The sequence below is a fragment of the Geotrypetes seraphini genome, chromosome 1 (assembly GCF_902459505.1).
Source record: "Geotrypetes seraphini chromosome 1, aGeoSer1.1, whole genome shotgun sequence".
Classification (NCBI taxonomy): Eukaryota; Metazoa; Chordata; class Amphibia; order Gymnophiona; family Dermophiidae; genus Geotrypetes; species Geotrypetes seraphini.
This window is the reverse complement of record NC_047084.1, coordinates 20,594,751-20,610,581: the sequence shown is the minus strand read 5'-3', so window position 1 is coordinate 20,610,581 and position 15,831 is coordinate 20,594,751. Positions and strand designations below refer to the sequence as shown.

General features: G+C 39.9%; 1 protein-coding gene across 10 annotated transcripts in view; it reads left to right on the top strand.

Moving 5' to 3' along the window:
- The window catches only part of MSH3 (mutS homolog 3), a 451,221-nt gene that overhangs the window by 186,212 nt on the left and 249,178 nt on the right, over positions 1 to 15,831 (top strand). For all 10 annotated transcript variants that reach the window (XM_033925565.1, XM_033925391.1, XM_033925302.1 and 7 more), the window contains exon 12: positions 15,411 to 15,520. In XM_033925565.1, the coding sequence (XP_033781456.1) occupies positions 15,411 to 15,520 (110 nt within the window). The remainder of the gene's footprint in view (positions 1 to 15,410; positions 15,521 to 15,831) is intronic.

Here is a 15,831-nt window from a genome sequence, read left to right as displayed (position 1 = left end):
ACCGACAAGTTTAAAAATTACTGTCGGTTTCTCCACTTTTTTAATTGTTTCATTTGTATCCCGCTCCTGATGAAGACGCGAAACGGAGCTCTGTCGAATGGTGATATTCATACATTTTGATTGAGTGGTGATGTGTGTGTGTGTGTATGTTTGGGGTTTTAACATTTTGGGACCCTGGATGTATGTAGTAGTGCTTGTGCTTTATTATCTTTACCAGTTGATTATTAAGTTTTTGGTATTTGCACTTTATCATTTGCACTTTATATTTATTCTTACCAATGAATTTTTGGATTGGCATTTCATATATATATATATATATATATATACACTTTTATAGTTTAATTATTTAGTGTTCAGCTTGGCCTTTGTATATCTGCTCAGGCAATGTTATTTACTTTATTATGATAGGAATTTCACTTTATATCAGCATGTTATTAATTCTCTAAGGGCTTTTTTAAGGTTTTTTATAAACATGATATTTATTCAGCAAGACCTATGTATTAATTCACAAATGTTAATGTATTTATTCATAAAAAAAATTCAAAATTATGTGTGACTAATCTACTAATTTATCATTTCATCAATTTTCTCTTTCATTCCCACCCCACACACTTTACTTTATTTATTTTGTGCTGGTCTAGTCTTTAGGGAATGTATGTTGTTTATATGCCTTTATTTCCCTTCTTCCTGAGTGCTAAGTCTGGCATTTTTCTTTTGGGAGTGTTATTATTTTCACAGGTGATGAATTTTGTTAGGGACTATATGATGTATGAGGCAACTCTCATTTAGACTGATGTCTGGTGCTGGTCACCTTTGAGACTTTGCCTGAGCCAGAGGTTTATGTTATCTGCGATGGGCTCATATTGATGTCCACTACTTTAAACCCTGTTTCCTCCCATTGAGTAATTGTTTTGTCAGACTTACCACTTTAGGTTTAAGGCGTTTTAGCCAATTTCGCAATAGTATCTCTCTTAGGTTTATATTGGCTATATATTTTGAAAGGGTTTTGTTATTTTGCTGTTTTGGTAAATTATACCACCATTATGGAGACTCCAGCTTGGCAACGCACCTTGTGTTTTTCTAATGACCATGTATCTAAATTGACTACTAGATCCTCATTGTTACAGGATGATTCCCCGGAAGGAACTTCTAATTTTAACACCCAGAGGGATCTATGGATGAACCTACAAAGAACATCCATTAGAATGAAGCTCCACAGTATGGCATTCATTGAGTATATTAAAAAACAGATGATACCTAGAGGACTACGTATACAAAAACAACCTGGTATCTTCAAAGATAATAAAATCTTTTTAGAACAATGGGCTGCCATACTGAATAAATGCTCATTGGACCTCATGGTACTTATGGTGGATACTATCAACGAAACCACCATTGAAGTTACTAGGGAGGCCGATGCACAGTTTCAAGTGCTCAATTCGAGTCCTGATGTTTCTAAATTCCAGGACCAGTTAATCGATCTACAAACTTCTTTAGAAGATTTCCGGAAGAAACAAAAACAGGGCAAACTTAAGAAATTGCAGAGGGACACACAGGATTACTCTCAAGGAAATGTGTACCCATGGTTACATTTACAGACTGATCAACAGACTGTGGAAGGGACTACTTCTCTCACATTTAGACCCCAACTGAGCACTTAGGGATTTTCTGAGGACAATCAAAGTTCGGCGAGTGGAAGTGATTCTAGGTCACAATCTAGAGATCAAAATTTTTTAGGGCAACGCAACCGACAAGGACAGTGGACTCGACGTCGGAGAGGACGGGGCAGAGCTCAATACAATCAAGCGAATCGTTACCAACATTTCGGGGTGTTCCCTTACTGAAGATCAATTCCAAATTTTAGGGAAGGGTCTATCTTTTGTACCTACGGTTAGACATAATCCCTTCAAGACCAGATGTGATCTTGCTCGAATCATCCGCAACCTTAAAGTGAAATTATATTTTTCTCATAATATATCTGACTCTGATGTCTCTATTTTTCGTCCCAAATCTTCTTGGACTCCCCCAGGTCCCATGGATCCTCATATAGCTACGTTCCGGGACTTGGTTCTTAAAGACCTTGCCAAGATTGAATTCAGACAAGCCAAGAAGCCATTCATTAATATGACAACGATGGAATTTCAGGCTCTTCGAGCCCTCCAGTACGACCAATGCTTGATTATAAAACCAGCAGATAAGGGCGGATCCATTGTGGTACAAAATAAGTCTCAAGATCAGGCTGAGATTATTTGTCAATTGAGTGATACACAATGTTGCGTTTTACTTCCTGAAGATCCTATTAAAACTCTCCAATCTGAAATAAGTAAGTTGGTCAATGAAGCACTTCAATCTGGCATACTTACCAAGGCAGAGAGTCGTTTTCTTCAGAACCCTCACCCCAGGACCCCTGTGTTCAATACAGTACCTAAAATTCATAAATCTCTTAATAGTCCTCCGAGGAGACCCGTTGTCTCCTTGAAAAATTCTATACTGGAACCCCTGTCTCAATTTTTGGACTATTTCCTTCGACCTTATGTGAGTCAGGCGAGATCCTACATCAAGGACACTACGGATTTTTTGTGCAAACTTCAAACTTTGCATATAACTACTCCTGAGGTTTATCTTGTCTCCCTTGATGTGGTGGCCCTTTATACTAGCATCCCTCAAGATCTTGCTTTGAACATTGTTAAAAAAAAACTCTTGATCTTCGTCAGGCCCCCATCAGAGTTTCTACCTCCTTTCTTATGAATCTAGCTTTACTTGTACTTACCAGGAATTATTTCAAGTTTGATAGTTCCTTTTATCAACAGATACAGGGTGTCGCTATGGGGACTACTGCAGCTCCCAGTATAGCAAATCTCTTTATGAGCCAATTTGAAGAAGATTACTTTTATTCCAATCCCTACTTTTCTTATGTTTTAGGTTGGACACGTTTTATTGACGATATTTTCTTTGTATGGACTTATTCAGAAGAACAACTTTATCTTTTTGTGAATTGGCTGAATTCTTTAACTCAGAGAAACACTTGAAGTTTACTATGACGCATCACAGACAATGTATCACTTTTTTAGATACTGTGGTGACCTTTGAAAATGGAAAAATTCTCACCAAGGTTCATCACAAACCTACTGAGAGAAACAATTTGTTGTCATTTTCTAGTTGTCATCCCAGACGTCTCAAAGCTGCTATCCCTATTGGCCAATTTCTCCGCATCAGACGCATTTGTACTACCGAAGATGCATTCAAGACAGAAGCTGATGTGCTTCGGAAGAAAGTTTTGGCCAGGGGCTATCCTATAAATGTGGTCCAGAAAGCCTACCTTAGGGCCAAACATGCTAACAGGGAGTTGATGTTGAAAGGCACTAATAAGGAAGTGTCCTCGAATCAAATATGTGTACTTTCACATTCGACCCAGTCTGCGGCAGTTGCTGCCAGCATTAGAACCCACTGGCATGTTTTGCAACTTCATTCAGTGTTTCAAGAAAATCCATGTATAGCTTTTACTAGGGGTAAAAATCTTTCTGAACATTTGGTATCCTCTGTTTTTCCGCCCAGATCTTGGGTCCCTCAGGGTACGGGTCAGCATGTTCCCTGTGTAAAATGTTCTGTTTGTGATACGTCTATTTCTGGGAGTCAGTGGGTTCACCCTACAACTAACAAAGCGTATTATTTGAAATCCAGTACCACCTGAGAACCCAAGTTTGTGGTTTATGTCATTTCCTGCCCATGTGGTCTTATCTATGTGGGTTGCACTTCTCGTAGTATACGGACCAGGCTCATTGAACATCGTAGCTGCCTAAAAACTGAAAAAAATTCAGCCCCTATGGTGTCCCACAATATTTCCCATCAACACAGCTTTTCTCAACTATGTTGGTGCATTCTGGAACAGATTTCTACTAACTTTGAGGGGGATAGATGTACTCATCTATTGAATCGTGAAAATTTATGGATATTTTATCTTCGATCATATTCCCCTATAGGTTTGAACGAAAATGTGGACAAATGTTTCACTAATTAATTTTTGGTTCTGGTAGTCAGAGTTTTACCTGTGTCTAGCATCACATTTTTCCCTTTTTTATTTCCCCCTTTTTCATTCATCATATTTTTCATCTTTTTGATTCTCCCTTTGTCATATATCTCCCCTTTTTCATACATTTTTATTCTCCCTTTTATATATTTTTATATTTCATTTATTTTTCTGGTTTTTTCTTCAATATTACTCTTCCCAGTAGCGTGCTTTCGTTTACCTACGTCATCACGCAGCATAGGGGCGTTGTCACGGCTGGATTCTCAAGGCGTTCTTAAATCCCGCAGACGTCATGTTGTTCTCTTCAGTTTCAGCATTTTTGATTTTTGTACGCTGTGTAATTTTGATTTCCTACTTTTGACCGACAAGTTTAAAAATTACTGTCGGTTTCTCCACTTTTTTCATTGTTTCATTTGTATCCCGCTCCTGATGAAGACGCGAAACGGAGCTCTGTCGAATGGTGATATTCATATGTTTTGATTGAGTGGTAATGTGTGTGTGTGTGTGTTTGGGGTTTTAACATTTTGGGACCATGGATGTATGTTGTAGTGCTTCTGCTTTATTATCTTTACCAGTTGATTATTTAAGTTTTTGGTATTTGCACTTTAGCATTTGCACTTTATATTTATTCTTACCAATGAATTTTTGGATTGGCATTTCATATATATATATATATATATATATATATACACTTTTATAGTTTGATTATTTAGTGTTCAGCTTGGCCTTTGTATATCTGCTCAGGCAATGTTATTTACTTTATTATGATAGGAATTTCACTTTATATCAGCATGTTATTAATTCTCTAAGGGCTTTTTTAAGGTTTTTTATAAACATGATATTTATTCAGCAAGACCTATGTATTAATTCACAAATGTTAATGTATTTATTCATAAAAAAAATTCAAAATTATGTGTGACTAATCTACTAATTTATCATTTCATCAATTTTCTCTTTCATTCCCACCCCACACACTTTACCTTATTTATTTTGTGCTGGTCTAGTCTTTAGGGAATGTATGTTGTTTATATGCCTTTATTTCCCTTCTTCCTGAGTGCTAAGTCTGGCATTTTTCTTTTGGGAGTGTTATTATTTTCACAGGTGATGAATTTTGTTAGGGACTATATGATGTATGAGGCAACTCTCATTTAGACTGATGTCTGGTGCTGGTCACCTTTGAGACTTTGCCTGAGCCAGAGGTTTACGTTATCTGCGATGGGCTTATACTGATGTCCACTACTTTAAACCCTGTTTCCTCCCATTGAGTAATTGTTTTGTCAGACTTACCACTTTAGGTTTAAGGCGTTTTAGCCAATTTCTCAATAGTATCTCTCTTAGGTTTATATTGGCTATATATTTTGAAAGGGTTTTGTTATTTTGCTACATTTTATAGAGACATCATTATCCCATAACCCCAGCTGAGCCCCTCTAGTCCTCGTGATATAGTACCTATGCAAAAGTTTGAATTGTGTTTCCTGTAGCTTTGTGGATTTTACAAATTTGTAGGGCAGGATATCCACAATAAATATGCATGAGATATAGTTGCATCTCAAGGAGGCAATGCATGCAGATCCATCTCATACATATTCATTGTGGATATCCTGAAAATCTGACCTGTCTGTGATTCTCGAAGACCGGAATTGCTTACACCCGGTCTATACCATACATCCCTAAGACCCAAAATAAATACTCCCAGAAAATACTGTTGAAAGCCTTTTCCAAATTTAATCCTGCCATAGTTGACATACCCCCTCCCCCCTTCCTCTATGTTCATGAATGGCTCCCATCACCTTTAACATGTTCACAGATGCATAATACCCTGGGACAAATCCCACCTGGCCCATATGAATTAGTTCAGGCATTGAGTCTATAGGCCAAAGTAGCAAAGAGCTCACTTGTTCTGGGTCCTTTCCAGGCTGTGGAAGTAGGATCACATTCGCCACATTGTTCTGCACAGAGCTTATATCCGCTTCCAGTGAGTTACATATGGCACTAAGATATTTTGTCGCTAAATAAGAACATAAGAAGTTGCTGCTGCTGGGTCAGACCATTGGTCCATCGTGCCCAGCAGTCTGCTCCCCCGGCAATCCCCAGGTAAAAGACCAGTGCCCTGAGACCAGCCCTACCTGCAAATGTTCCAGTTCATCAGGAACTTGTCTAACTTTGTCTTGAATCTCTGGAGAGTGTTTTCCCTTATAACAGCCTCCAGAAGAGCGTTCCAGTTTTCCACCACTCTCTGGGTGAAGAAGAACTTCCTTATGTTTGTACGGAATCTATCCCTTTTAACTTTAGAGAGTGCCCTCTCGTTCTCCCTACTTTGGAGAGGGTGAACAACCTGTCTTTATCTACTTAGTCTATTCCCTTCAGTATCTTGAATGTTTCTATCATGTCCCCTCTGAGTCTCCTCTTTTCAAGGGAGAAGAGGCCCAGTTTCTCTAATCTCTCACTGTACGGCAACTCCTCCAGCCCCTTAACCATTTTAGTCACTCTTCTCTGGACCCTTTCGAGTAGTACCGTGTCTTTCTTCATGTACGGCGACCAATGCTGGACGCAGTATTCCAGGTAAGGGCATACCTTGGCCTGGTATAGTGGCATGATAACCTTCTCCGATCTGTTCGTGATCCCCTTCTTAATTATTCCTAGCATTCTGTTCGCCCTTTTCGCCGCCACCGCCGAATATTGCGTGGATGGCTTCATCAATTTGTTGACCAGTACTCCCAAGTCTGTTTCCTGGGGGGTCTGTCCAAGTACCGCCCCGGACATCCTGTATTCATGTATAAGATTTTTGTTACTGACATGCATCATCTTACACTTATCCACATTGAACCTCATCTGCCATGTCGCGTCCCATTTTTTGAGCATGTTTATGTCACGTTGCAGATGCTCTCAATCTCCTGCGTCTTCACTAATCTGAATAGCTTCTTATCGATTACAAATTTAATCACCTCACTTGTTGTACCAATTTCCAGATCGTTTATAAATATGTTGAAGAGCACGGGTCCAAGCACCGAACCCTGCGGCACTCCACTGGTGATGCTTTTCCAGTCCGAGTATTGTCCATTTACTCCCACTCTCTGTTTCCCATTTGCCAGCCAATTTTTAATCCACGTGAGTATTTCACCCTCGATTCCATGGCATGCAATTTTTCAAATCTTCTGAAAATCCAGATATACAATGTTGAGTATTTGATAGTATTATGGGACAAAGCCATTTGGACCTGGTGCTTTTGCCAATTTAAGAATTTAATACTAGTTATTTCAACTTCTGTAAATTGGGGCATTCAGGCATTCTAAGTTATTTACACTGAACTTGGGGGGAGATAATCCCTGGAAAAATTGAGAGATGTCCTCTGGATTTAAAGATATCTGCTAATAAATCTTTATATAGTATAACACAAATTGTTCAGATATATTCTCTTGTTTCTCAAATTTAACCCCGTTGGTATCTTTAATGACTATGATGATCTGTTTCTTTTTGAATGGTCAAACAAGATTAGCCAGAGGTTTACCTGTTTTCCTCCCTCTGTTTTCCTCCCTATCTGTGATAGTATATGGAATTTTCTGCCTGCTCATTAAGAATACTCTCTATTTTCCACCTGAGCTCCTGATAACTAGCCTTAGATCCCTCATCTAATGTACTAATATGAGTTTGTCTAAAAGTTTGGAGCTGTTTGGTAAGCTGTAATAATTCTTGCTCCTTTTTCTTTTTTTTTTGTGAGCCATATAAGAAATTATATGCCCTCATAATACTGCTTTAGAGGCATTCCAAAAGCTTGCGGGCTCTATATTTGGTGTCTCACTGCACAATATTCAGGCAATTTGGCTCAGAGAAAAACCCTAAAATCTGGATCGTTGTAGTACTGCATTGGAAAATGCCAAGACGAGCTACTTTGGCCAGAGGACAGGGTCAAAAAAATTCCCACTGGAGCATGATCTGACATTGTTGCTGTGTCAATCTCAGTACCCCCTACCATGGAAAAAAGCCTCTTATCTATTAAAATGTAGTCCAATCTGGCATGTGTGTTATGAGTATAGAGTAAAATGTAATTGTCATCCATACATCCACTAACTAATTGCTGAATCAGGAAATTCACCCTCTTCATATCATGATCATTCATTCTCTTTCAAGGTAGTTCATAGTTTATTATTTATAGTCCACCTTTAACAATTCATATTACAACCTTTACAAACATAATAAGCATACAATACAACGTAAAAATAATACACCAAAAATATGTCTAACAACATCCTGTTACTGCAAACATCAATAATCCTATTTCATCTTACAGAATAAATGACACGTCAACATTTTTAAAAAATTACATAAGGCATTCTGCTATCTCATGTAAACTGGGAGCTTATTGCATTCTGTGGAACCTGCACATGAAAATATCTAGGGTGCACAATTTGGTTAAGAATGTTTTTTTTTCTTGTTTTCCTCCTCTAAATCTAGGTTGCGTCTTATGGTCAGGTGTGTCTTATGGAGCGAAAAATACGGTATATTACCCACCTGTGGGCTAAACTCATCTGTCTCCCTTATAACCTATATTAGGTGGAGAAATAGCCTCAGACTTAGCGCCTCTTTTACAAAGCCGCATGGCAACAGCCCCGAAGCCCTTTAAATCTCTATGGGCTTCGGGGCTGTTACTGCAGCGGCCTGTGCTAAACAGCTTCGTAAAAGAGGCCTTTAGAGCGTCACTCTACACCAATAGGTGCTTTATCATCAACTTTGTTAGTCGCTCTTAGTTTCATTCATAGGCTTCACCAACCACCCTCATTTAATACTCTTATTTTTATATAAATATTTTTTTCTTTTTTTGTCAATGTTTTCTATCTTCTATTTATCATTTCTAAAACTTTAAATAATCCTTATTTCTAACTTTTTTCAGTTACTTTATTTATTTTAAAAAAATTCTCCTTATTCTTTATTTCTTTCATGAGAGTGCTAATGTCAACAATCCACTTTAATATTATTGCTCATAAAGTTAGTATTAGCAGTCCAGCATTCCACTTCAATATTATTGCTCACCGCGTCGTGTCATACATATAGCATTATTATGTACAAGAAACATTGCAAACCATTCATTTAAATTTTACATGGTATCGCTACTTCTTCTGTAATAGTACTTGTCTATAACTTTCAATTTCAAGCAGCAGACAGTTATAGCCGCTGCAAATCAGATATTCAGCATTTCTAGTGCCTGAGCCGCTTCGATAAACATCCTGCTTTTCATGGTTTATTGTTCTTAACCGCTGCTTCAGGGATTTATCTGAAGCGTTTAGCTCTTTTCTCCAGACATGCAGTCTCTCCCACTACTTGGTTGTGTTTTTGGTCTGATATGATGTGCCCTTTCACAGTCGTACCGCACCTACTTAGTTTGTAGGCCCAGTTTTACAAGGATCCATGTGCTAAAAATATGATACAGGTCACTGACTGTCTTTACTTACTCTGGCAGAGCTACTAAGCATAGGTTGTTGCTTCTGCTTCGGTTTTCCTGTTCCTCAAATTTTTTTCTGAAGATCTTTTGTCTTTTTTTTTCAATTCCTCAATTTGAGTTGCCATGCTGTCACTCCTGTCCTCCTGATCTGATACTATTTGCTCCACCTCTGTGAGGTGCTGATTGCAATTTGTTGAGCTTGTCCACTAATTCCTCAGACACTGACTTTGTAATCTCTTGAATCCATTCTTCTGCTGTGATGGTGAAGGATACCGTGTCTCTCGCCATTTTCACTGGTGGTGTTTGACTTTCTCACGTGTTATTTGAAGTGTTTTTATGGGTGTACCTTTCTCTCGGAGGACCTCTGGAAGCATGTAGTTCTGCTCCAAGCCTGCAGCCTCTCTGTCAATATAGCCAGCAATGGAATCGGTGAAGGTAAATGTCCAATATTAGCAGATTTTCTCAGGATTTGTCTGGAACTTTGCTCCTTGCGTCTGGATCAAAGTCATCTGCATCACATGACACACACTCTCCCTTCCCAGATGTATTTATGAACCTTAGATGAGTGACTGGATATACAGTATTTTTTTTTCATAAAGACAAAAATAAGTTTTAAGTTTTGTAGTTAGCCTGGCGTGTCTTTCTTCCAGCAACATCAGTGCATTAAAACAATTACATAATGGCCAAAAAGATGGGTGTATATGGTTTAATACACACACTAAGTATTAATATTTTCCCCAATACCCTAGCCTTCTGGATCAGCAAACACTGACCTTGATTAGGCAATCTAAATAATTCATATTTGTGAAGAAGAAAACCCCCTGGGAAAAAATGGTAATACTTGGGTAAATAAACATTCTATGTAAATAACAGACTATTGCCCACCAAATCTTTTTATTTTAACACATGGCCAAAATGCATGAAATAAAGAATGGGCTCCCTATTGACATTTAAGTCAAATCTCTGTGGCTATTCCTCCCAATTTATAAAGTTCTCTTGAGAGAAGTATGCTCAGTGGGCAATCCTAAACTGACAGCCCCTAAGTTCTGCACTAATTGATATTTCTGGGATTCTCTTTAAGTAGACTTAGCAAATCCAAACCATCCACAGGCACCCTATGGTCTGCACTGCAATTCAACTGCAATCTTACATAGTCTTTGGCCAATGATGTAAAGCAGACACAGAAAGACTTTCCTCTGGAGATCTATCAAAAAAGGTTTGCAACAATTTTTCTAATTTAGAACACAATCCCTCAGTAGGCAAAAAGTTTGTAGTTGTTTGTAATTTAATGTTTGTAATTTAAAAAAAAAAACCCAAAACCCAACCCAAAGTTGATGCCTATCCCAGATAATTGTTGTGATTGAAAATAAGTCCAAGACCTCATGGTCTTGTCAAACAAAATACATGTTTTAAAAGCATTATGCCCTTCTGGATCCAATGAGTAAAGTGGAGATTCTCCATTCCCAGGGAAAATTGATGATTACCATTAATCAGAACTTTATCCGAGACTTTTGGGTTTCCATTCAGTAGTTGTACCAACCCTCTCCAAGCATCTCTCAAAGAATGTAAGAAAACACTAATATGCAAATACTTAAGTAATATTTTCAGGGGAGAATGTAATCGTGAATTAACATGCCAAGGTCTGAAAAATTCAGTAGTCTGTTGAAATAAAGTTTTGTCTAGTTAGAAACCAGTCCCCAAGATGATAAATTGAACAAGCTAATTTATATTTGTGTATCTGGAAGCCCCACACCTCCCTTCCAGGAGCCTAATAAATGGAATAGCCTAATCCTTGGGTTTTTTTGTGTCATTCCAACAAAATGTAGAAATTAATTGATTTAGAGACTTAAAACCTCTTTTCAATAACTGTATAGGTAGCAGTTGAAGGGTATACTGTATAACCACTTAGGGAAAAGTATCATCCCAAATAGGCTTACTATGCCATGAAAATATATGGGGAGAGCCATCCATTTAAGAAAACACTATTTAGTATATGTCAGGAGCACCTCAACATTCACCCTTTATAGTTGGTTAGTAGCTTTGATTAACTCCACTCCCAAATAGCAAAATTAATGATCTGTGCAATGTAAGGAAAACACTCCCCATCAATGTGTCCAAGGTAGGTAAGGCCAAGTATTTGTGAGAATTCAATTTAAATCTGGAAAAATCACCACATTCGGAGAATATTTCCATTAAAATTTTTGGGGAGACTTGGGGCTCAGTAAGATGGACTAAAAGTTCATCAGCAAAAGCTGATATCTTAAATTCCTGAATTTCTCTGAATTTCTTGGTTATGCCAGATCTCTTTTATTAATGGGTCTAAGGTCAGAACAAACAGAAGTGTGGTAAGTGACGGCAGCCCTGTCTAGTACCTCTTTGAATAGGGAGGGGAGAGAAGAGATTTTGGGGGCAGTGTAGGGGTGATTTGAGAGTTTGGAAGACTAGGGGATTTCACTTTCTACAAACTGCCTTGTTCTGTACTCTAATTGCTACATTTCACTCTGATTCTATCCTACAGAAGCTGGAACTCCTCCTCCCATACAAATGTGTTTTGGAGGATTTATTTCTCTGGAACTCCCAGTCAGATATGGCCCATTTTTGAATTCTACTGGTTTTTCCCTCACGCTAAGTTTCATCCCGGTCTGTTAAATTTGGAGGGTGGGAATTATTTTGCCCTGGACAGACAGGTTTGACCCTTTTTGTATAATTCTTTCCAGTTTCTGTTGAGTCGAAAAGATCACAGTACAAAGAAGACACTGAATTTCGACAGGAAATCTACTACAAGCTTCTATTTTAACACATCGGCTTTTAGCAAACAGGAGGAAATTGTAAACATCAATCCAGGAAGGACTGAATGAGACTGCTTCTTTTAAATCTAAGCAGAGGGACCAGCCACTAACACTGGGAGCCCATCGACCCGATCCTGCCGGGTGTCTGAGCTCCGCCCTCCCCCCGCAGTCCGCTGGGGAGAATCAACTGCCTGCTTGCCTGCTTTTAAATCTAAGCAGAGGGACCTGCCACTAACACCGGGAGCTCATCGATCCGATCCTGCCGGGTGTCTGAGGTCCGCCCCCCACGCAGTCCGCTGGGGAGAATCAACTGTCTGCTTGCCTGCTTCTTTTAAATCTAAGCAGAGGGACCAGCCACTAACACCGGGAGCCCATCGACCCGATCCTGCCGGATGTCTGAGCTCCGCCCCTCCCCCCCGCAGTCCGCTGGGGAGAATCAACTGCCTGCTTGCCTGCTTCTTTTAAATCTAAGCAGAGGGACCAGCCACTAACACCGGGAGCCCATCGACCCGATCCTGCCGGGTGTCTGAGCTCCGCCCTCCCCCCCCGCAGTCCGCTGGAGAGAATCAACTGCCTGCTTGCCTACTTCTATTAAATCTAAGCAGAGGGACCAGCCACTAACACCGGGAGCTCATCGACCCGATCCTGCCGGGTGTCTGAGCTCCGCCCCCCCTCCCGCAGTCTGCTAGGGAGAATCAACTGCCTGCTTGCCTGCTTCTTTTAAATCTAAGCAGAGGGACCAGCCACTAACACCGGGAGCCCATCGACCCGATCCTGCCGGGTGTCTGAGCTCCGCCCCCCCCCCTCCCCGCAGTCCGTTGGGGAGAATCAACTGCCTGCTTGCCTGCTTCTTTTAAATCTAAGCAGAGGGACCAGCCACTAACACCGGGAGCCCATCGACCCGATCCTGCTGGGTGTCTGAGCTCCGCCCCCCCCCCCCCCCGCAGTCCGCTGGGGAGAATCAACTGCCTGCTTGCCTGCTTCTATTAAATCTAAGCAGAGGGACCAGCCACTAACACCGGGAGCTTATCGACCTGATCCTGCCGGGTGTCTGAGCTCCGCCCCCCGCCCTGCAGTCCGCTGGGGAGAATCAACTGCCTGCTTGCCTGCTTCTTTTAAATCTAAGCAAAGGGACCAACCACTAACACCGGGAGCCCACCGACCCGATCCTGCCGGGTGTCTGAGCTCCGCCCCCCACCCGCAGTCCGCTGGGGAGAATCAACTGCTTGCTTAGCACTGTACTTCGATTCAAAAATTAAAAACCTTAGAATCCATTGTTCAACTAACGACCCTAGTGATCATCAAATAGCTCTCACCCATGGAAATGATATACCGGCAGACATGATCTGGAGCTCTTTTCAAGATTTAGAGAGGAATAATTACACCCGACTATATAACAAATACTCTAAATCCTATTGCGTTCTGGACTCATGCCCCCCAGAAATCATGAAAGCAGCACCTTTAGAATTTAAACTATCGCTGATGCAATACTTGGCTCACAACCTAAAAACTGGAAAGTTTCTCTCTAATAATGGTCACATAATAATAATCCCAATTCTAAAAAATTGAAAAGTATATTCAGCCTTAATATCCAATTACAGACCGGTAACATCCATTCCGTTTATTGTAAAAATTGTGGAGGGATTGGTACACATCCAACTGATGGATTATCTTGATCAGTTCTCTCTCCTACATGAAACTCAATCCGGTTTTAGACCGTTATTCAGTACTGACACAGTAATTGCGGCTATCTTAGACAACCTGCGCCTACTGTTTAGTAAGGGCCTTAATGCCCTGGTTATGCAATTCGATATGAGTTCTGCCTTTGATCTAGTAGACCACGAGAAACTGCTGCAATGCCTAGCCGCCATTGGTATCAGGGATGAGGTGCTGAACTGGTTCCGTGGCTTCCTTATATCCCGCACTTATCAGGTACATTTTAATTATGAGCTTTCAAACACCTGGAGAAATCCATCCGGTGTGCCACAAGGGTCTCCACTATCTCCATTGCTCTTCAACGTCTATATGTCCTCACTGGGCACGCAGCTAACCCAGCTGGGAATAAAACTATTTAGTTATGCAGATGACTTTACGATTCGCTAATTCTGTCTCTGAAACTATTCCCAAAGCTTCAGAAGCCATAAACGTGATGGAGCACTGGATGACAAACTTTAGGCTCAAACTTAATTCAGAAAAAACAACTTTCTTCGTTGCTTCGCCAAATCCGCTTGACACCAAATCACCACTATGTATCAATAAACTTAGTTACCCTATCCAGCCCACCATTAAGATACTAGGTGTAACTTTGGATCAATGCCTAACCATGAAAGACCAAGTAGACTCCTTAATCAGAAAGGGATTCTTTACTCTCTGGAAACTCAGATCCATTAAAGCTTATTTCGATACATCGGCATTCAGAACCCTAGTCCAATCCCTCGTACTAAGTCTACTTGACTACTGTAACATCGCTTATTTAGCAATTTCCCAAAAGAATATGCAACGTTTACAATTGATGCAAAATGCAGCAGTCAGACTGATCTTTGGGCTGAGGAAGTTTGACCACGTGACACCCTACTACCGGCAGCTGCATTGGCTGCCAATGGAGGCGCGTGTAAAGTTTAAATTTGCCTGCTTCTGCTTTAAAGCACTACACGGACTTGCCCCTAAATACATAACTGACCTTTTCTTCTTAGCCAACAGACACAAGAGAAGCTGACATTCCAATTTCGTTTCCCCCCCAGTTCGAGGTTGTAAACTGAAAAAACACCATGAACACCTTTTCTCACACCAAGCAGCATCATGAGGTAAAGACCTAGAACAATTGCTTTCGCCCACTACTTATGGGGAATTTAGGAAACGTCTAAAAACGCATTTGTTCCTAAAGCATCTAGACAACTGATCCTCTCTTCTCTCTCCCTTCTATAGCGATGAACTTGTCCTTTTGATCTCTCTCTCCTCAACAATGAATTTCCTGTCCTATTAATTCTCTTTCTTCCTCCCCTCTTAAAGTCAATTCAATTTGTTACCTTTGCTTAATCTTCTGTAAACCGCATAGAACTTCACGGTATTGCGGTATATAAGCTGTTATTATTATTATTATAAAAGCTTCAGATGGATATGCAACAATAAAATTAACATTTTATTAATCATTATTTAGACTGACATGAAGACAAAAGGCAGCCTGTTGTGGGTCTTAGATCACACAAAGACCTTTTTTGGACGAAGAATGTTGAAGAAATGGGTGACACAACCTCTTCTAAATGCAAGGTAAAGTATAGCGTTTTAGTATCTTGAAATGGTAGAAAAGAGGGCTTGGATAAGTTGTTTAAGCTACACAGTTTTTCATAAAACTTGATAATGAAGATCTCATTTTTAAACAGAAACGTAATTCGCAGTAATAATTTGTACTAGTGATATAACATGTTGTTAACCTTTTATTTCATCTCCATGCACCTTTTGTTTAGAAAATTGCATGAAAATACTCATAGTTTGTATATTTCTAGGTTTACTGTATTGTGCAATTGCTAATGAAAATGCAGTTCCAGTTATGTCAGAGGTCAAAACAATCATCGTGTCTT